Below are 24,394 nucleotides of genomic sequence, written 5' to 3' on the forward strand. Positions count from 1 at the left end.
GCCAACACGTGAATTAACTATCATGTTTTTGTCAATACGATTCAGTACATATTACGTTTGTGTTGAAATAGTTTTGGGTTCCAACTCAGCCTTTTTATATGGACAAATGTCTGTATATGTGTATTAATATTACGTATTAAAATATATAAAATTGTTTAAAAGGAAGATATGAATTGCGTGATATGAAATCAATGATGTACTGGCATTGTGAGCATGTATCCAGCCATAAAAAGTTGCCGACTTTTGACTGTAAACAGTTGTGATTTGACAGATCAACGAATGTTATCAAACGCTACCAGACGACCATTGCTACAGAATGCACAAGTCATGTGGCTTTGAGAAATTGTAGACTAGTTTGTCATGGTGGTGTAATTAGTTCTGAATTAACAAATAGTTTGCTTTGTTTAACGGCACCACTAGTGCACGTGATTATTAATCATTGGCTATTGGATGTAAAACATTTATTAATTTTGACATAGTCTAAAAGAGAAAATCCGTTACATTTTTCCATTAGTAGCAAGGAATCACACAGACATGATAGCACATACCACATAGGTTGGAACAAGAAATAGCCCAAGGGGCCCACCGACTGGAATCAACACCAAACCGACCGAGCATCAAGGGAACGCTTTACCACTCAGCTACGTCACGCCCCAGATAGAAACAGAAGGCTGCAAGTTCGCCGTTTCTTTAGTGTTTTCACTATTCTGGCTTTATTCGAGTAACTGAATCAAAAGACCAGCCTCGGTGGCGTCGTGGCAGGCCATCGGTCTACAGGCTGGTAGGTACTGGGTTCGGATCCCAGCGAGGCATGGTATTTTTAATCCAGATACCGACTCCAAACCCTGAGTGAGTGCTCCGCAAGGCTCACTGGGTAGGTGTAAACCACTTGCACCGACCAGTGATCTATAACTGGTTCAATAAAGGCCATGGATTGTGATATCCTGCCTGTGGGAAGCGCAAATAAAAGATCCCTTGCTGCTAATCGGAAGAGTAGCCCATGTAGTGGCGACAGCGGGTTTCCTCTCAAAATCTGTGTGGTCCTTAACCATATGTCTGACGCCATATAACCGTAAATAAAATGTGTTGAGTGCGTCGTTAAATAAAACATTTCTTTTTTTGAATCAAAAGATTCGGAGTATGGAAGTGACCCCAACAACTGTTACAATGTCACATCTATTAACCAACGGTGCGAGTTCAGTGGAATACGCATCTGCCGACGTCAAGAGATGTTACCTGCCCGTGTCTCTGTTGTATATGGAACGGATTCTAAGGTTGTTTACGGAGAATGAAGAGGCGTTCGATCTTCACGTTCAATGACCAGAGCTGACGATGCCAGAAGTAAACGTTTTTTTTAGCACTGCAGCTTTTATGATACGACCCAATGCGCGACAGACATTATTACTAACCTTTACGAATTAAATGTTGGGTTTTCTATCTGTTGTTCCACAAAACAATTAGTGTAATTGTATATTCGTATTACAATTTTCATCTAAATTCAAGTTTGTAAAACAAAACAAAATTGTGGTAACATCCACTGTAGTTTTACTTTTCGTGCACAACGGTATGATTGGTTGATTGATTGTTTTAATTTTCATTGCATAACAATATGACATTGGCTAAAATAATAAAACAAATTAAATGTATGATTCGACAAAAACCATATATATATATATATATATATATATTTAGTTAATATCCACATAGTTCATGATATAGAGGAAAATATAACCAGTACGACACGTGTTTCCCCAGTGTTAGCTCTTTGTAATCGAAATTCGTCATTTCCTTCTAATTACGTTTGAAACGATTTGACATGGACCTAGTTTGTTATTCATGTAAATAGTAGCATAACAACATACCAATAATACTATGGATAATAAAGACATTATTACATTCGTACTGATTATACGAAACGAAGGTCAGGATGAATGTATTACCCTCACTCTCGCTCGGACAATACAATAATCCTGACGCTGGTTTCGTAAAATCTGTACGATACTCGAGCTCATATAATAATCTGTATATATCATATTTAAACAGTTCTTGTTTGTATTGTTTTGGTTTTTTTTTTAACATATTTGTCTGAAAATGTAGTTGATATTTGGTTAAGTCGATATTTGTAAGTGGTCCCCACAATATAAAAAAACAGTGCTCAACCGTATATAACAAAGTATAAATGCTGAAATAGAATATTTTAAAAATCACCAACACTGAAAACAAAACATGTTTACAGGTCGGATTGTCTGATTTCACGCAGAGACATGTTAAACCAATGCTAGCCCAAGCATGAAACACAGTTATCGTCCTTTGTAAAAACATTACAACGCAGTTTTGCAGATTCAACTAAATATATACAATCATTTAGACTTGACATAAAGGCCCAGAAAATGGAAGAGTGAAAATAATTATGTATATAAAAGAACACAATAACAAGCACATATTTTGTCAGTTCTATGTGATGAATGGTGTCCACCTTTCTGCACGCCATTATTGAACTATTTCTGTATTATGTTCATATTCCCTATGCCAAATGCAGTTGAAGATGCTTCAAATGCCAGCTTGCAGAACAATGTAAAATCCTCCTGAAATAATGAAACAAGGAACTATAGTGTACATTACTAGCATGTTCTAGTCTATATAGATAATTATGTTTCAGAACATGCCATAATATAAAGTGCATGATTTATATATAACTTCATTTTATGACTATGCATTAACAATTAAAACGAAGACCCCCCCCCCCCCCCCCCCCCCCCCAGTTTATAAGGTTATTATAGGTCTACATTCTGAAAATATCCATTAATAAAATAATAAACATTGTTCAGTTAGTGAGTGTTGATTTGGCATGCGACTGATCATTTGAAATATTATATTTAAGCCTGAAGCTACCTGCAAATGAACATACCCTTAATCCTGCTACTTGTTACATTGAAAGTATATTTTTACCTGTGTAACTGTTACATTCGGTAGCATGGCTTGAAACATTCTAATGTTGGTGAATATTTCCACTTCATTGTCCACCCATATGCCTGCCATGATGTTGTTTGCAATACACAGAATGATAGCGTTTTTAGCTTCAGACTCTCTGGAAGCAGAAATTAATCTTGACGTATTAATATATTATATTACTTTGGAATCAAAATATATTCTGACATCTCGTGTACTAATTGAGTTTTAGTACAATATAATAGCAATATAATGTTATGCAAAATATATTATTTTTTGCAAAACTAAACACAAATAAGTACAATGCCATGTTTTAGGTGTACACATTTTATCCAGCTGAACCGCTTTACCAGGATGAACATATATTGGGCACGATGCAGATACTGTACACGTTTATGTTATTTATACAAACAAGATAAAAAAAACCTTTCAGAGTGTGCTAATATGTATGCAATATAAAATTACCAAATTTTGATGTGACAAGCTTTACCAACCTGTACACAATTGCCACAGGGTGTTGTCCAACATCCTTCTGTTTCTTGTGTATCTTTTCAGTCAGTAATGTTAGGATGGATATCAGTTTTGAGGAGTCAAGTGTAGAAGACCATCCATTAATCCTGTAGTGTTGTATTTCCCTCGATTTTGTTTCTCCCTATAATTTATCACCGTGTATATATGTATATACTTGTGATAATGCATATACATATACATATACATATATGTATATGTATATGCATTATCACAAGTAATTGATTTGATTTAGTACCACACTTTCATTTGGTTATCGTATAAAACAGTACAGTTGTTTATATTAATTGTTTTGATAGTTTTCGTTTCAAACCATTGCGTAAACGTTAGCCACTATACACTATTATACCGGCATCGACAAAATAAATGTTTTAATTATTAAGGATCTTCAAACAGAAGGTACACATATATTATTGTCAATCTGATTAAAATTAGCTCTACCCAGTAGCTCTGACAGCATTGCGTGGACTCCTATGTCCAGGTGACATTTCATTTATAAATAACAATTTAAATATCGACCAATTACACTTCGCCTTTAATAGCGTTATTCAGGAGCATACAAATTATAAAAAATATCTGGCAATAGGCGAACTTTTTGGTCTTTTTCAACATTAAAAAACAGGGGGAAAAGGTGATGTAATAAATTCTGGATTATATACTAGTATGAACAGATTTTATGGCTATACCATCACGGGTTTTTTTCGTCTTGAAACGAAGTTTATATAAAATGTTATATTGAAATTAATTTCCGGCATACTTCGTAATTCACCCGAATCATTTCTTATACCCTCGGCATAATCCCGAACGTTTTCAAATACTTTTCAAATCACTGGCATGATTTTGCAAGTAAGGTTTTGATTGGTCAAAAGGTCAACTGGACATGGACTCCAACAGGCTGTTGTTAGATCCACATGAAATAGTGGAGCTAATTTTAATTATATTGACAATTTGTCTCCAGATATTTGGAAATAAGTATTAAGTTATTAAAATTCGGTGCATAAGTGTTTTTGAAAATGCCTTGTTTCAGTATCAATTGTTATTTCTAAGATTAATTGAAAATATTTAGAAGTGTTCTATAATTTCGGAATTACGTATCTGTGACCATTTAAAACTAATTCGTGACAAATTTGACTGACTGAATTCTAAATAAATATTATATATACATTTACAGCTTATGTTATTTTTTTCTAATAATAGTATCTGTAATGTGTACACATTATGCCTTTGATTCTTTATCTTATGAAGTCATAACATAGGAATATAGTTGATTAGTTGATTAAAATATAGTACATGCGCAGCATTATAGCTGTAATGATTTAAAAGTTTTAATTTCATCATTTGAAAGACGTAGGTATCTTACAATGCAAATACCTTTATTGTGCCAATTTGGAAATAGTTTTGTCTTTCGGAGGAACAAAATTAAGAAGTGGTGTGTTAATAAAATGTTTTTCAGATTCAAAGACGTTATTTATAATAATTGCACAATTAATGACCACATGTTTCCGAAATAAATTTGAAATAAAGTTTTGTTAATCTAAATAACTTTTTTTTTCAAAATTAAATATAACAACGTTTCGACAGTCATCTAGTAGAATGTTGTTTTTTACATAAACCATCGATGTTAACAATCATTTAATCCAAGTTACTTTCAAGTATCTACAGAAGGCTAATGAATCGATCATCTTAAGACCTCCCTATTTATAGTTACGTATTACCATATTTATTTTGATTTTATATCGTCTACCGTTCCAGACAAATCTGGTATGTAAAAAGTGGAAGAATTAGCGATTTAATTATACCCATGTTTTCAGTAATAGTCAAGGATCTGTTTGACCATGAAAGTAATATTCTCCGTGCTTTACACAGTTGATTTTTGAAGTTATGAGTTTTACGAATATTATGCCAAGGATTTTAAACGGGATTTTTGAAGTTATGAGTTTTACGAATATTATGCCAAGGATCTTAAAGGGGAGTTTTGAAGTTATGAGTTTTACGAATATTATGCCAAGTATTTTAAACGGGTCTTTACACCAATACAGTGGTATATGCGGACGTAGTCCACCACTTGAATATATTTATGAACCAATCCATGTGGCTACACATGTATTCAAGTTAATAATAAAATCTGAGTAGATGACAACATTTTAAAAAATATTAATAATTATGCTAAATGCTTTTCACATCCATCTAAAGTGAAATTAATATTGTCAGCATACTCAGATATGTTATATTTTAAATTGTTAATATTTATGTCATTAATATATTTATTCTGTGTAATTGTAAGTACATACTAGTATTCATTAGGTATCAATCACCATTACAAAGTGTTTACTAAAAAAAGGTATCCATTAGTCACCATTTCACCATTATTATTGTACTGGTAAGGTAAATGGTTAATACTTCTACCTTTGTCTTAACCTGCAGTATCGTCTCTGTTAACTCTTGGCAGAGTGTTGTTTGTCGACGTGCACTGATGGTTATACCACCGTGGGTCATGGAGCCAGACAGCTTTGGAATGAACTTAATACCAGTCTGTATTAAAATGATAAGACATGCATAATATGTATTCTGTACTTTTAATAAGATTATTTCAAAAATGCATTAGTAACTACACAGGCATATATGGACAGATGAATAAAATAAATTAATATAGATCTGAACGACAATACACAGCCATATCTATATATTGTATGTATGTCGGGTTTCATGTTTACATACATAGATATTAACGCACTGGTGCAGGGGATAATTAATTTTTTTTGGCCTCACAAATTGTCTCATGCCTGTGGCACCGAATTGCCCGCAACTGGCAGACTTGCCACAATATGTTCTGAGCTATCAACGCATCAATAAAAAACAAGAAGCTCTTTAACGTAACCATATGCATGGGGCTACGTGGTCGACCCCCTTACATGCATGAAACAGTGGGCAAACCTGGCATTGGATAGTATGTATTGATGTATGAATATCTATATATTGTATGTATGTTGGGTTTGACGTTTGATGTATGTATGTATGTATGTATGTAATTGGTATGTACGTATGTATGTATGTAATTGGTATGTATGTATGTATGTATTGATGTATGTATGTGTGTTTAGATATAATCATGTATATACAATTTTATCACATTTACTCACCTCAGAACTCAAAGTAATGATCGTATAGGAATCATTTTCTGTCATGAGTTTCCAGAAACGTTTTTCTGCTCCTTTTATATCCTTTATCAGAAGATATCCACCGTTCGCCAGTTTAGACTATAAAATAAATTTAGTAATGCGTTTTAATTATTTATAGAACACTTTCGTGCAAATTTAACTAAATATATTATTCATGTTTGAATGACTGAAACATGTTTGATTGCATATAGTTAAAAAAATCATTAGGAACAAATTGTCCAACTGTTCCGCTAATGTCATTACTCATATTATCACTATTCTGGTTGTGGTTTTTTTTTCATATATTAACATTTCTGGACACTAATCAGTATTAATTTACCTCAACACACTGTTCAATAGATAAATGAAAATATTAGAGAAATAGAGTAAATGAATGTATGTATATAAAATATAACTATAACGATTCATTAACATATGTATATGTTGTGCTAGGTAAGACAATATTTAGAACTTGGACACATTTGGGGATATCAAATTGCATTTAATATATTAATATAAATCTTTACTGGCAGAAGCATTGCACACTCTTTATCCTGGCCGCCAGGTAACACCTTGTACTTGTCGGGAGAATCTGTAATTTAGAGAAACAAAATACCTGGATCTAAAGGAAAAACATATGAATACTTTTTAATAAGCTGCACGTTTTTATTAATGGCTATTTGGTTTCTCACATAGTTATTTTGAGACGTGATCGATGACTGACGGAGAGAGAGAGAGAGAGAGAGAGAGAGAGAGAGAGAGAGAGAGAGAGAGAGAGAGAGAGAGAGAGAGAGAGAGAGAGAGAGAGAGAGAGAGAGAGAGAGAGATCATACATACAAAGACAGAGATATAGTGACTTATACTCGCTACTCCAACCAGGAACAAACAGCAAAATATATTTTATATGTTATCCTCACAGGCACACCACGGAACTAAAACATGAAACCCAACACGTCCCACACAAGCATTTCCCTATCAAGCTACATTCCTCCCCAGTCTGAAATAAGGTCTGCTTCTCAAAAAAAAGGTCGACTTCTTTTTAATAAATCACACATATATGGACAATGGGTTGGAACTTAAAGCAAATTATCAACACAGTATAATCTGTCTGCTAGAAATATTGACTAGAATCTACAAACCTGTGAAAGGAGTGTTATTCAGTGATTCGACTTCCTGGAACAAACACACAACAACGACTCTAAGCAACAATGACATTAAAGCAATTTAAAATAAAATGTAAATCGATATAAATAACAAAAACAACATAACAAACATATAGTAAGATGCAACCATTTGAAGGATCAACCCTGAATAGAATCATTACTGTAATCGATGGCGGATCCAGAAAATCAATTTTTGGGGATAGGGCAATGATATTTAATACGTAATGCCAGACCTTTTTATTAGTGATTCTTCGGATTCACCAACGTACAAAATCAAAAAAGGTTAAATTGAAATATGACTGTCAAAACATTTAGTGTCGGGGCCTGCCCTTGGGATCCCACTTAGATCCGCCACTGATAGTGACAGTGTGTTTACACGGAGAACAGGTATTCATATAAATGTGTTACTGTGCTTATTACTTAAACTTCATATAGTCAAAAACAAAATTAGTTAAGGGTTAGTGTTTCTTTGTGTGTGTTACATTCGGTTTCTGGTTTTACAAAGCTTTAATAATTGGTCACAAAATACACAATTATCTTTTATATATCACCTAATCAAACCCGTTAACCTAATATAACACATATAAAAACAAATGCAGTGAGGTGGGCACAACCTCGTGTGGGGACCACTTTGTCTAGTGTGGAGGAGGGGGGCATAAGCCACATTTTATATTTATTTATACAGTACAAACAACATACATTTCCATGCAAAAGTTCCTACGGACCTGCCCCTAATTTTGTTGATTATATGTAATGTCATAATTTTAAAAATGAAATATTAAACTACACTTTTATTTGAAAACAAAATCTAGCTATTTTATTATATAATTAGTTTGAGAGACAAAACATGCTGTGGTGTCAGATATTTACCTCTGCTAGTTCGTCAATTGTTTTTGTTCCCATGACCGTGGAACCTTTCTTTTCTGCATATTGCTGGAGATACTCGCCATTGGCGAGACTGGTTTTACCATGATTACATAACTCTAACAGGGTGAGGAAAATGCATTCGTATTGTTCCTGTAGTGAACGAATATAAAACCCAGAAAACAATCATCACACAAATACATTTTAAAATTACACTAAATCACATAAAACAAGAGCAGAATTTAAGCATACCGCAACACTAAACTGTGTGCCTTAACCCACTATTCGTCCCTATAAGTATGTACATATTGCATGTCCTGTCCACCATCTGTCACTGTCCAATGGCACTAATGCATCTTCAACAAACATGAGGTAAAGATTAACGAATCAATTTATAATCCACCATTGAGCAACTGCTGCTGTCATAATTATTATAACAGAGGTTTGATACTTGGCGATAATACATCAACCAGCTTTCAAACCTAATGGTCTCTGATGGTAAAGTTAAAGTACAAAAATTAATTCAGATTAACAACAATGATATATTTAAAACAGTTAAGCATATTTTACAATAAAGATTGCAGCTCAAACTGGAATCTATATACTAATGTCGATGAGGAAATCTAACCGTGGTCTGGACGATTCCTTTCCGTTGATTTCGCATGTCAATTATAACCTTGCTAACATCAATGAGATCAGCTTTTTCCACCCGATCCAGCAGGATGTCTAAGGCAATGTATGTTCCAGTTCGACCAATACCAGCACTATCAAAATACAAATACATTGGGTTAATACCTGTTTTCAGTTGGGTCTGATATCAAAGCAAGTTACTTGAAAGTTTGTAAAAACCACAAAAAAAACAAAACAAAAAAAAACAACAGTAAAACAACAACAAACAAAACAAAAAACAACAAAACCAACGTGTTTTTAATATTGTTAGAAATGTTAGTCTAATATATAAGTTCTCCCCCACCAAACAGTTGACTTGTTTGGAGAACATTTGAGTGTGGTTATCAAAACAGCTGATTGGTGATGTCAATTATTTAATTATTTGTGTTATATTTCAGATGACCAAGATACTTGCTGCGCCTTAGATAATTTCACACATCTACACAGACTCGAGGTATTATTTTAATTTTAATCTAACGAGTTAGTCATCAAACTATGAAAAAATTAGGTAATTAGCATGTGATAGTGGTATTGTCTGGAATTTGTATTATTTTGATAGCGATGTAAATTATCGAATCCTACCTGCAGTGTACCAGCACTGGACCGGGAAGTATTGGATTCGTATGACGAACTCTGTACATGGACTCGATGAATCGTGTATTTTGGGAACACCATGGTCGGGCCACGAAATGAAGTGAAACTGCTGAAACGTCTTCCTTTCACCAGACTTGAAAACAACCAAAACAGTTATGTATGCATATAAGAGTATGTGAGCGAGCGTCCATGGATGTATACGAGTATGTATATGCGTCTATGTGTGTCTTAAATGTGTGAAACGAGATGGCATGTTCAGCTGTGCGGAGATCAGCACTTGTAGCACAACAAATATCCATTTTTTTCACGACCTGGCACACAAGGGATAATTGTCCTTTCTGTATCAAGCTATTAGTTGTATTAACTACCATTCATCTTCCAAAAAAGTGTGTATTGCAATTTTGTACTCAGCTACTACTGAGTTAATATTGAACAGAACAACAAAAAGGCCCACAATAAAATAAAGTTCTGTGATCAAGTACCTGGGCTGACCTATTTCAGTTTTCCATCAAGTCATTTTGTGTTACCATGCCACTATTACGTCTGCTGTGAAATGCTTACGACAGGTTCATTGTCGGCAAACAATATAAGCCTATTTGTTGGTTGCATTGTTTGTAATCCATTGTAGTCCGGGAAATTGGATGTGTATACGCGCGTGACGTGCGAGTGTGTGTGTGTGTGTGTGTGTGTGTGTGTGTGCGCGCGTTTATGTGTGCGTGTGTTGTGTGTGTGTGTGTGTGTGCGTGTGTGTTTGTGCGTGTGTAGGTGTGTTTGTGTGTGTCTGAAAGTGTCTATACAACTTGGTTTGACAATTAACATTGATTTGAAAATGTTGACTCGTTTTCATTATGTATTCTTACACTTAAGAAGGAAGCATTACAATACGGTCGCCATATGGGTGTAAACATATTCTTATTTTTGTAAGGATGTTCTTTAAATGTCCTGTAGTATCTTTACTATTTTTAAGTAGCATTCAACAATAATAAGCTGTATTCCAGTAATCACATTTTGTAAAAAAAAAAAAAAGATACAATTATAGATACCTTCCTTTATTACATTTTATTCTTATATGATTATGGCAAATCGTACCTCCTTCATTGTGACACAGAACTTTCTAACAACAAAATCAGGTCGTTCTTCCTTTGAAGCAACAACAACTGTGAACAATCCGATAGACATCGGCTCTGTGTCTGACCAATATGGTTCACATTTTTGCTGAAAATATTAGACAAATGAAAAATAATATTACTATGAGCACCTTATTACCGACATCGCTGCAATGCCAAAATGTTTTATGGTATTACTGGTTTGGTTAAATTATATAAACATAATGATGCATTAGCATAATTATTTCCATGTAGATATATAAACAAATATGGGTTTGTCGGCACTGCTGGATTTGTATCTTGTCTCACATAGAGGTTAACTATTTCTTCGTCCCTAATTCCCAATACAATATATACAGTATACTCAATTTTTTAAATAAGAGAAACATTACAATTTCGTCGACATTCATATCGCTTCCCAATTAGTAACAAATATATGTTTCATTCAAATAACTCAATGACACATTGATGGTTTCGGTTGAGCATATCCTAGAATATCGATATATTAAACCGCTGGCAGTAGGTCTTGAAGTATATACGCCCTATCTCTCTGGCTAGTGAAAACACTAGGAATACCGAATGAGGACGACTTTAGTTTGAGATAATTGTGCATATCGATAGTTACTTAAATAACATATACTGATCTTTAAAAATAAGCGAAACTAATGTTTTAAAAAATGACACAGATTTATAGTAACATGTGAATAAACACCTCACATTAAAAATACCTTTTTGGATTCGACAAGATTGGTTAACATAACAATATGTCCACACTCCTGCTCCCACATCATTCTCCAGAAATCCTGCAATGTCGCTGTGTTTGGTGCTGGTACGTGAACAAAAGTATTATAGTCAATTTATTATATATATATATATATATATATATATATATATATATATATATATATATATATATATACTACAAAATAACATGTTCAACTGGTAGAATTTATTTTTAGTTATTTTACAAATTAATAACACATCTATAATACTGGTGTGTGTGTGTGTGTGTGTGTCATTCACGTTGATTTATTCATCCGCCAGTCTCTCCATCTGCAACGCAGTCAGCATTAGTGGATATAAAAAAACGACAACGATGTGTATATGAGCGTGTATGTCTGAGGTGCCAGAGTGCGTGCGCAAACATGTGTGAACTGCTATGTGCTATGTTGTGTGTGTGTGTGTGTGTGTGTGTGTGTGTGTGTGTGTGACTTCACATATGCGTTCGTAAATTGTGTGTAAATTTAGTGAGATAACTTCATTGATAATTAAACCTTTTAATTTTTATTTCATATCCTGCGATACAATACCTTGAGCTGCAATGTAATGGTTCTTCTTTGTACAACCCTGAAAATAGGAATTTGTAAGAACTTTAAATTATTAGTATTTTAATATCTGTTGCTCCAATAATATCGCTATTCTCTTTACTGTGTTGTATTTGATTGTGTGACATATATTTATGGTTTTTGGTTGCAATCTTCAACACATTTAGCCATACAATATAATTTCTAGTTAATCCAGTGATAAACAAGCAGTACCCAGGATTCCGAGTTTGCATATTATGTGAACTACACCAATAACAGCTTTTCCTATTTGGTTGGGAAAGGAATGTTGCTGCTAAAGATTAGCGAATCTCCATATTGCTAAACTCACAATGTGACTCCGTCTGGAAATGCAAGCAGACACGGATCTAATTCTTTTGCACAATACTTATACATGAAAACAAATTAAACGACAACAAAAACCCCCAACAAACAACAACGTTTGGCGCTGAGATATAGGCACTTTAAAATGGATAAAACAGGTTTCTGAAGCAGAGGTAGGGGTGTTGAGCCACCAATATCCCTACGAATTCGCGCCTGGCAAGTTCTCATCCAGAAACATAATTCCCGCATGAAAGTAAACTATTATTAATTTTCTTCAGTATGACTTAAGTTCACTCCATTGTTTACATTTTACAACAAAACATATCAATATTATAGACATCTATTCAATGAGATAACGTCCGACATGTCCACTGATGTTTAGAACAAAACTCCAGTATTAATGTTACAGTTAGCCTACCAGCCTTAAGGCGACCACTACCTCGTACGAGAATAGCCACGAGGATAACCGATTGCTTAGCAACCAATGGAATCTTAACGTTTGTGTTGTCAAATCGGCTATTCTAGCACAAGTTACTCTGATCGTCTGATGTCGCCTTTAGAAGTGGATAGGGGTTGCAACTGTTGACCACTTAATTGATCATGTTACTAAAGGCTGACTACTAATTAATCCACCCACCCTATTTATTCTGCGCTTATGTGCAACCTGTAACTAGGGTCGACAACAGTCACTTTTCGGAACCGTATTTTGGCTGTGTACACAATAAATAAAACATATCCAACGGTAATGTTTTTATATGACATATTTGACAAAAGGTACTTTTTTTTTTCTTTCATATTTTAAAATGTTAATATTTTGTCCAGAATTAAGAAAAAATAAGAATAAATACCGACCGGTAAACACGTTTGTCTGCTTGTTGTAGAAAGTTGACAGGGGTCAAGGTTAGCAGACCAGTTTTTATTTGAATATGGCGAAGCTTTGTAATGATATAGCTAATTTTGAATAATTTTAAAGATGTCAGTATTCCAATGACGTCACTTTGTATCTCCTTACAATAACCATAAGCGTGGTACATGACGTTTCCGTTTTGAGAATGCTGGAAAAATTCCAATGCAAAATTGCTATTGACATTTTTTTCTTTGAACATTACTAATACACCTGAATCTTTTACGAAATATGGGTTTCAACTGGAATTCCGGTAAACTATGCTATAGTCTATTCATTGTGTACGAAGCCAAAACAATGATGCGAAAAGTGACTGTCGTGGACCTTGGTAACTATTACAACAATAATCAAGCTAACCAAGATACGTACGTCAATGTAACTGGCGTTGATATAATCCGAGTTTGGAACACCTGACAGCATTGACAAAACCACGCGGTTCTGGTCATCTTAAATATAAGTAAATAATTGTATTAATTATCCTATAACTTACCCATGATATCCATGTCATAAACCCATATGGTAATTTAGTTTATTAACCTGGTTAATAATGTTATGCAACTCTGCAAGGTCTCTAGGTAATGTGTTGCTGTGGATTGGTAATTTGCTCACAAGCCAACAAGATCTGTGTACATGAGCATAACTTTTTAAACATTTAGTTAAAATGCGTGACGTCATTTCAACTTATTTTGGTGCTTATATCCTATTAAGGTTCAAGCACGTGTGACGTCAAACTACTTTGTGCTAATCCCGATGACGTCATGTTATCGATGGCGGCGACTTTAGTAAAGTGATTTACTAAAAATCGAATTAAAATGTTATTTTTAGAAGTATTATAGGATAAACTGAATTCGCTACTTGTGTTTTTAATATGTAAACTATCAACCTAGTCTAGTTAATCGGTATATGTCTCGGCAGAGCCTTGACAAATACCTATTAACATAGAGACACGGTTGATATTTATTAAAAATACTCGTGACGAATCCTGTATTTATACATAGCATAAATTAAGTATTTTACATTTTATCTGGCATTACTGCAGCTTAACGTTTGCCACATAGTATATGTCATTGTGTCATTATATTTTTGTTACATAACTATGTATAGTTAGATCAACCTGTAAACTGTAATGTTCTGTGAAATTTAACTATTTATTCTGAAATAAATATACAATGTTTAAAGGCACGAATCATAAAATATTACATATTTTAGTAATAAAACATATACAATATACATACACGGGTAGTACCCTACATATCTGTTCTTTGCCTTGTTCCCGGAAATCTGCGATGCAGCATATGCAAACAAGAAATGACTTGGCAGTTTCTGAAAAAAACCCAAAACAAACAAACGAATCAAGTGCCAAATTATATGTACTATAAGGATAGCAAATTAAAAATAGCTTGGGCAAATATGGGATATTAGTTGTGCAATTTAGTTTTATATATTAAACAATAACATTTATATAAAGCAATACTTATTAAACTGTCAAACTATGAGGAAAGGAAACAATGACAGTTTAAGTGGCAAGGTGTGCAAACAATGATGACACTTCAGTTAACATTGTACTGTGAGCTTAATTAAAAACACCCACCTTGAATTCTGTTGCAAATCCCCCAGGTTGATTTGTTAACGTCTCAATAATACGGGCCAGTTCTGTAGCTGCGACACCAACACGTGGACGATTGTAGTCAGGCATATTGACATATACTGATCCCGCTGCCTCTACATCTTTACCCATCTCCTCTTGATCTGGTCCTGAGTGGACGATCGGTTCCATAGCAAGGTTGGCAACTTCTTCCGAGCCACCGTCCTGTGACATGGCAGCAGCATCATTCTCAGAACTCTTGTCTTGTTCTACAAAAGAACAAAGAAGTTGCAGATATGCGATACATTAAAGTTTATCATTTGAGATTTAGCTAACAATTTCAAAGGCGTGGTCTATCCACAGGATATTTGTTTTAAGGTTACTGTGACGTTAGTTGGTTCATGTAAGGGCATACAAATCTAATACAATCTTCTGTACTTCTTTAAAAGGACGACCAGTTACTGACATATTTCGATAATAAGCGAGATGACTGAAAAAAAAACACTCTTTCTGTAGAGTTTTTTTTTATATTACTATATTTAAGATTCTACTTCTCCCCTTATTTCATAAACTGAACATAGTTCAATATTATTCCCACTATTTTAATATTATTTGAAAAACTGTACATGGTTTAATGTTATACCCATTATTTCATATCACAATAAAATAGGCATATATTTATCTCACTTTTAATTCCAGTTGGAATCTTAATACCTCTCTTCAGAACTTCCCAGTAATTGTGTGTGTGAGAGTCAGAACGTGTGTCGTTGTTCTTTCTTCGTCTAAAACAAGACAGATCCTAACTATTAAAAATGATTGTTTTAAAAATTAAATGATATTTAGATCTCCTGATGTGTTACTACATGGAACTAAGATATGCAAATGCAAGCAGACATTATTATTATTATTATTATTATTATTATTATTATTGTTATTGTTATTATTACTATTATATGTTATGACATATTTTAATATGACATTTTGCAAAGCCTTATGTGTGTGATCTAAATGGACCAAATTTCATAATCACAAATCCTTGAATCTACAACTTTTAAAGGGACTATCCTGAGTTTTCAAGCATTGCAACTTATTTCCAAATAATAATTTTTTAAGAACTAAAGTTATATCTTGAATACAATGTATTGTTTAGAATATCAATTCCTATATATCGAATATGTTTCAGATCATGCTATTGCTTGTAGTAGCTCCGATTTCACTTTACGTCCGCTTATAAATCGTTTCGTATGTACGTGATTATTTACGTACGTGGACTATTCCAAACAATAGTATAACAATATACACTTTGTATATAAAGGCTCTGTTAGTCGAAAACATGTTACAATGATAGCAACTCAGGAAAGTCCCTTTAAATCGGTTATCTAGGTAATTCATAAATTTGACAACAATACAAATACCTCTTGAATAACGACAATAATATAATAACGATAATGACGACAATGATGACGGCTGAAACTATTCCAGTAACCAGACCAGACGAAACAGAACCTGACAAAAGAAATAAAAGTCTACTTAATTGTCTGTCTGCTAGACAAAATCATCGTTACCTGTACAACCAACTCATTTATAACTGATTGTATACAGATGAACTACCTCCCAAGTGACCTGTATAATAAACAGAAAAAAATCATTTGTGTCCAAAAATATATTAAATAAACACATAGTTTTGATTTGAAAGAAAAAGAGTCTAATGGTTTGACTGCACACGTCCTTCTTAGCTTATTTCCATGTATCTCTAGTTCCTTTCGAAATCATATTGTATATAATACATAGAGATTATTATACGAGCATGTGTGTCGTACTGATTTTACGAAACGAGTGTCAGGAGTTTTGTATTGCCCGAGCGAGAGCGCACCAATGTCTGAAATTCTGTATGTTGTGCCCGTGCAATGCATCCTCATCATGGGTATAAGAGTGTGCGTAATTGCCATTCATATATTCACGCCCACTTATATTATATTATAATTATGTAATTTGTTGTCGCCATCATATTGCATTGTGTGTATATAAGCTATTATTAGTATAGGTCTGCTTGTCAGATCCAAAGGAAATGAATTAGGCACTGATAAAGAAACAAGTATATCGCACATTGTAAATTTCATGACACCGTTAGTAATAATGCTAAACCATTGCATAACCATGTTATGTTTTCAAACTAAATTATAAAATATCAACGTAAAAACAACAAATGTTCTTAATTTTCAAGTGAAAATAAATCAATAGATACAGATTTTAGATCTTCTTTTTTAATGAAACCATGCCATAAATGATATGACCTGACAATTCATTAATCGACCAGTTATAGTAGTCATTTTAATTTAGTCGAATTATTAATACAACAGTATCAACTTATTACACAAAGCAACAACGGACAAACTGATTAAATTAAATATTACGAAACTACTCACGTTCTTTGCAGAGGTTTCCATAAAACCCATCCGCACAGCCTCCTGTGCAGTTTCCAGACACCGTGTCACAGGTTCCTGTTGCACAGTTCCCACAAGTAGAATCACAATCCATGCCGTATTGTCCAGCGGCGCATGCTAAAAGTGATGAAATTATGTACTGTGAAATTGTCCAACATAATGACATGTTTGACACATATTAATGCAATAAATATAACGTTATAGTGATGCATGTACTTACGACTGATACAGGATAGTCCATGCCACCCAGCTTTACATTCATCCATGCATTGTCCTGTTTCCACGGCACACTCAGTGTTACCATGACAATGTCGACTGTCACATGTATATTTGCATCCATCTCCATATTGACCAGTCCCACATGCTACAATGGATTACATAATAAATTTTAGAAGCAACAATTGTATTCACAGGTAATTCTGAAGAAATACAAGACAGAAGCAGTGGATACGTCAGCCTACACTCAAAACCACAGACTATGTGTAAGGATATAGCGGTCTGATCATTGGCGCAATATGAAATCCCCACTAGTTACTGCAGATAGGAGCACCTTACACCTAAACTGCTAACAACTTGAAACTAAAGACAAAAGACACTCAAATGAGTAGAAGCGCATATTGTTGTTTCACCGTATGTAGACATGTTATTATATGCCAATAATATTAATATCAAACAAATACCAAAGTGTTGGCTTCTGTAATATTTTTTTTAAATGAGATATTTCATATACACCTATCAATCGAAAAAGAAAGGGTTTAACTAAAGCGTTACATTAGGAGTGGTGTGGTATTAAGGCGGTCACAGGGACTTCGCGAAATGACTGATTTGTTTAGACATTACGCGTAATGACTGGTTTCACAGATTAACTGTAACATATATAAGCATTATTTATAAATTGTGTGTGAAAGATATCTATCTAACAGTCAATCAATTATGCATCCATACAAATTGCACCTAGGAAATTTTGATGTAAACATATTTCAGGTTATAAAGATAGCGTCATCATACTTTCAGTGCATGTTATGCTATTCCATCCAGCTTTACATCCCCCAACACACTCTCCAGTCAGATAATCACACGGAGAGTTGTCGTTCTTACAGTTTCGCTGGTTACAATCCAGACTGCAGTTCACACCATATGTCCTGTCACATTCTGAAATAACAAAATTAACATGATGGTGTATGTATTTTTTCTGAAATATACAAATTACTATTTATATATTTTGCAATGCACACTTTTAATCATAATAAAATAAGCGTCAACATTTGACATGGATAGACAAGGTACGGACCACATGAATCTCTAAAACTAATGCAGAAAGCTATAGGTTTTTTCCTTTTTGTTTGTGTGTTATTCTTTTTGATGTTTTATTGTTTTCTGAGATGACGGTTTTAGGTTTAGGTCTTTATGTTGGTGTGACTTTCAAAACACAAGATATCAAATATGGGATTCCTTTGATTACAAATAAAATTTTCTTCAGGTGCTTATGTATTTACTTGATTGACGTCAAAAGGTGTGTTTTTTCCCGGATTATATTTCATAATAATAAACCCCAAAACTTACTCTGTATTAGGGGACACAACATTTCATTCATGATTGTACCCTCGTAACTACAGACACCTGTCAAAGGGGATATTAATTTAAATACCTCTACAGTCAACGCCCTTCCATCCAGTTTCACAAAAATCTTCACATTTTCCATCAATATGATTACAATCTTGTCGAGCAGTGCAGTGTCGCTTCGAACATGATAGTGAACAATTGGGACCATACCAACCCTCGGCACAAACTGGAAGAAAAATGTGTTCCTTTAAAATGTTTTGTATTTTGAAACGAAATGTTTTATTCACTTAAATTATGTTATGTATGCATCACTGCCTGTTTGACCCTTGTCTACAATAATGTCATTTGAAACTATTTTTATTCAATCTACCATATATTATTTGAAAATAATTCTATCAGAGGTAATCCCAAATATATTTATGAAAATGATGTTTTATGTTTCACAAGTGCTATGGGTTCGTAGTATTATTATGCATATATCTTGCAATTTAATACATCGGTCAACTGTATATTTCTTATAATGACTGAAAACTTAGGACAGTTTCTTTAAATTTATTAAATAGTTAAGATACATTTGACAGGAGAAAACACTGATACATGTATATCATTCTGCAACATTTAAACCACATACGTTAAACGATGTACATGTATATCGAAACTTATAAATGTCGAGCTAGTACAATTCAATTCTTTGTTTTTATTTCAGACTGTATAATTTGTAATGACAATCAGCTATTAGTTACCTTCAGAACAGTCTGCGCGCCTCCAGCCCGGTTGACAGCCTCCGATGCACACCCCTGTGGTCACATCACATGTTGGGCTATTCAAACAGTTACGTTCAGCACATAGATGTCTACAGTTAGAACCATATGTCACTCCTCTCTGACATGCTGAAATATGGAAAATGGATAATACAGTATATTATACTGGTATTATTGAATGCAATATTTGGCTATTTGGGTAATGGTATCAGCACTTGTTGAATAAACTGTGAACACTAGGTGTATTTCGTTCCTGTTATTGTTAGTCCACGTTATCAACGTGTGTGTTAATTGAAATTAACTTTTTATCGCCATGTATAATGATGTAGTACATTTTAATTATAAAGTATTATAATACTAATAAAACAGGGTTGACTAAAGTAATTTCAAATATGATGACCCGAAGTGTTTTCCCACTAATACCTTTAACATTCTCGTCATTATGGAACATTAAAACGCTCGCTGGTATCTAGTAAATTACAAGTAGGTTCTATGTGTGTGCTTATTAACTAATAATTAACTGATATAAATGTAATTCACGATACGTTAATGTGGGTAGACGTTCACCGTCCATTTAGTTAACAACATGTGAGTAATATAGTGGTCTAAATATCCAAAGCTAATTAACATGTGCATAGTTATGACCCATATTTTCTTTTTAGTACTGTAAAATCATTTAGTTACATGTGCATACATTCTCGTGGTTTTGCTAAGAAACAAATTTCGTTAGGTACTTCAAATTGTGGATTGAAAAGATAATATCATACACTTACATTGTAGGTATGCATGCATTTTTGATGCGTTTTTAACTTTATTGACTGCACTAGTCCACGGAATTACACAAACATTAGATTAGACCACCACGAATAAAAATGATTTTACAGAAGTCAAAAGGAAACTTATATATATATATATATATATATGTGTGTGTGTGTGTGTGTGTGTGTGTGTGTGTGTAACATGCACATGCACATGCACATGCACATGCACATGCACATACATATATATATATATATATATATATATATATATATATATATATACACACACAAAGACATACACTGTATGCAGCTGCTTAATGATATATACGATGGATACCTTGTATGCAATCGACCCCCTTCCATCCTGGCTGACATATTCCAAGACAGGATCCAGTACCTGCATGGCATGAATGCATCTTTGAAGAAACACAGTGTCGCGCTCTGCATAACATGTCACAGTTAGGACCATATGTGATACCTCGCCTGCATGCTGATACAAATAAAATAAAAGAAGAGATTAAAATTGTTTAAGTAATTCCTATTTTTACACCTGAAGTATGATTACGTTTATGCCTTTGTACCTTTCATTTAATTTAATTTATCATAATGATAATTACTCTTTTATTATTCATACTCTGAAGCAGACACTTCACTTTATAGCATAACATTTCAAATCGTAATTTGAAATTGCTTTTTAGCAGAGCAGGTTAAGCTCTTCAGATTTAGTATATCAGATTTAGCTTACAAAATGTGTTCATTAAGAGGATAACACATTTGGTGGAGTGTAAGCATCTAAGAGAAATTAGACAATATATATTTGGATGACGAAATGTGATGGAATCCTTTCTATTCCATCCTGAATTTTTGTTGCAGTGTCTTTTTGATACTGACTTTTATTCGAAATTTGAATTTGTGTCTATATGTGATACTTTTAGTCTTTGCACAGTTCTTTACGCTGTGTTTTAATTTGACTGTTGAATTGTATATTGCTGTTGGTCATCACTTCATATTTGGATTTACAATAGGTTGTCACCCAGTAGCCAATGTATTTTTTGTGTTCTGGGGTATCGTTAAACATCTATCAATTCAAACATTCATTCATTCATTCATTCATTCATTCATTCATTCATTCATTCATTCATGATATATACTAATGATGAAAGGAAATTAATTATATAGAGCATTTTGGTAATAATACAAAAGATACCAAGTAAAAGCTGATATATAAAATAATACATCAGCTATTGGGTGACAAAATATGCAAAATTAAAGAGATGATGAATATCAATATAAAAATGCAACAGTTAAGTAAGTAAGTGAGTGAATGAATGAATGAATGAATGAATGAATGAATGAATTGATGGATGTCTAACGAGACCCAAGAACACAAAATGCATTGGCTACTGGGTGTCAACCTATTGTAAATCCAAATATGAAGTGATGACCAACAGCTTTTACTTGGTATATTTGTATTACTACCAAAATGCTCTATATAATCAATTTCCTTTGATCATTAGTTGAATGAATGAATGAAGTGTATGACATGTGTATGTGCATATATGTATATATATATATATATATATATATATATATATATATATATATATATATATATTATTATTATATATTATTATTATTATTATTATGGACCCTACTAGTGTGTCCATTAATTATTATGAGTATTTATAGTAATGTACGAAATCACGTGATTAACACGTTACTGGCAAACAGCTGATTTTTATACTTTAGCCGAGAGGCTTATTATTAGGAAATAAGACGATATTTCGATGAACTTGTTACTCTATACATGTTGGTACTGATTTCACTGTACTCTAAATAGCCTAGAATTATATTGTTTCACTTAGTTAAAGTTATTTTGGAGTTTAAAATATTCCTTTGTGTGTGCGTATTCGCATACGAATTCATCGATGCCCGCCATATTGACTTCACCGGTGTTGTTGCCACAATGGTCGAAAATACAACACGTGTTAAAATGAAGTTGCTTCGTTAACTTTAAAACCTTGTAGAATGGTGCAAAATGACAAAGCTGTTTCTTTATGTGTTCAGAATTACTCTGATATGCTGTACGAGTTTACTGGTGATTTTCATAGGACTTGGTAGTCTATTTTTATAGCACAGCTTTTGGATACATTACCACAAAATAATGGGGCATGGTTTTATGTCGACTTATATTGTAAAATGAATTGTTGTATAATATTAAGTATTGCTGTGCCCCACTAATTCCGTGTGGGGCAGAGTTTGCCCCTTCGTATTTACTGTATGGAAACTAAGAAAACAAGTGGCAATACACGTAAATGTTCGAAGCAAGTCGAACGGCCGACTCAATGTTTATTTTATAAATTGTGAGGCTAAAACGTGCTTGATTTTGGGGCAGTAAAGTGCACATGAATGCTCTGTACTAGTAGATTATCGATCCGTGTGGGGCAGAATCTGCCCCACGTTATTTATTAGGTTATTTAGCATTTTCTTTGTAAAAATTCAGATCTGGTGTATCGTCCAGCCAAATTACGCAATGCGATTGGTTAGATGACGTCATATGAAAAGTATAACAGGCGCGAAGGAACGTCTGTTTATCACTTTGCATTTCGCTGTTAAAGTCATGATATCTCAAATAATAATAATAAGAAAATGGAAGATTACCATTATGACAAATAGTTAACTATTTAGGCCTGACATTTGGAATGGAGATTGACACTGTTTACAAACAGTTTAAAGTATTTAAACGAAATGAAATTATGATTGTGCCTGCATTCCTATTACACTAGTTTTGCTCGTACTTTTGTTCGTAGCTCAGCTTCACTTGAAACACACACCCCACCCCCCACCCACCCCACCAGGATCTACTGGATAATGATATTGATGTTACTGTGTTATTTTGGCTGCTTATCTGCTGCAGTAAATAAATATGAACTGATGTTTTCTACCATTCCTGACTTGTTCCTGTTGTTAGCCGGGTGGCTTACAATATATATATATATATATATATATATATATATATATATATATATATATATATAGAAGGCATAATCATTCGGCGAACTTTATACAATTTATATACACAGTAATTATACATTTGTGAACTTCAAAGTTCATAAATAGCACCAAGGGTAATATGTGCGATTTCACATAAAAAATGGTTCGGTAATCTATTTTTGACTATATCACTATATCAATTAATGAATTTAGTACACATGGATCACTAAGTATATACCTTCTTTACAGTCGACTCCCTTCCAGCCTGGTTTACATCCACCAGTTCCACAGTCTCCTGTTTGTGTGTTGCAGAGTGCAGATGAAGAATCGCAGTGACGTGTGCTGCAAGTGTTGATACAGTTTGGACCATAGTTGTCGTTCTTTGTACACACTGGAGATGAAGGAATACAACAGAACATACTGATCAAATTTATGATTCTAGTGAACGTGTCCGTATGTATAATGGATATTATTGTACTCTTTGTACATGTATGTGTCCGTGTGTATAATGGATATTCGTGTACTCTTTGTATAACAGAAACATTCGACAATTTAAGGCAATACTATTGCACACGTAATATTTCCCTCTAGACAACATGTTGTTGACTACACCAGTCATATTATATTATCAAAGTGTATACCCTGTGTACAATCAGTTCCATTCCAGCCAGCTTGACATCCTTCAGCACAAGATCCAGTATGTAT

General features: G+C 33.7%; 2 protein-coding genes across 2 annotated transcripts; both read right to left on the minus strand.

Moving 5' to 3' along the window:
• Window positions 1-1,012: 1,012 nt before the first annotated feature.
• LOC121374540 (receptor-type tyrosine-protein phosphatase epsilon-like) lies at window positions 1,013-10,852 on the minus strand. Its single transcript, XM_041501644.1, has 10 exons — window positions 9,914-10,852; window positions 9,291-9,426; window positions 8,669-8,815; window positions 7,775-7,808; window positions 7,163-7,227; window positions 6,618-6,734; window positions 5,884-6,009; window positions 3,444-3,601; window positions 2,950-3,088; window positions 1,013-2,585 (listed from the first exon to the last, which is right to left on the minus strand). The coding sequence occupies exons 1-10, from the start codon at window positions 9,970-9,972 to the stop codon at window positions 2,499-2,501; spliced, it is 1,068 nt and encodes a 355-aa protein (XP_041357578.1). The 5' UTR covers window positions 9,973-10,852; the 3' UTR covers window positions 1,013-2,498.
• Window positions 10,853-12,051: 1,199 nt separating this feature from the next.
• LOC121374541 (protein draper-like) lies at window positions 12,052-20,726 on the minus strand. Its single transcript, XM_041501645.1, has 12 exons — window positions 20,708-20,726; window positions 19,917-20,063; window positions 19,259-19,399; window positions 18,619-18,762; window positions 17,831-17,974; window positions 17,593-17,727; window positions 16,582-16,672; window positions 15,854-15,948; window positions 15,173-15,435; window positions 14,817-14,904; window positions 13,951-14,027; window positions 12,052-12,378 (listed from the first exon to the last, which is right to left on the minus strand). Exons 1-12 carry the CDS (start codon window positions 20,724-20,726, stop codon window positions 12,316-12,318), a joined length of 1,407 nt encoding a protein of 468 aa, XP_041357579.1. The 3' UTR covers window positions 12,052-12,315.
• Between the last annotated feature and the right edge of the window lie 3,668 nt (window positions 20,727-24,394).

The sequence above is a fragment of the Gigantopelta aegis genome, chromosome 6 (assembly GCF_016097555.1).
Source record: "Gigantopelta aegis isolate Gae_Host chromosome 6, Gae_host_genome, whole genome shotgun sequence".
In the NCBI taxonomy this organism is placed as follows: domain Eukaryota; kingdom Metazoa; phylum Mollusca; class Gastropoda; order Neomphalida; family Peltospiridae; genus Gigantopelta; species Gigantopelta aegis.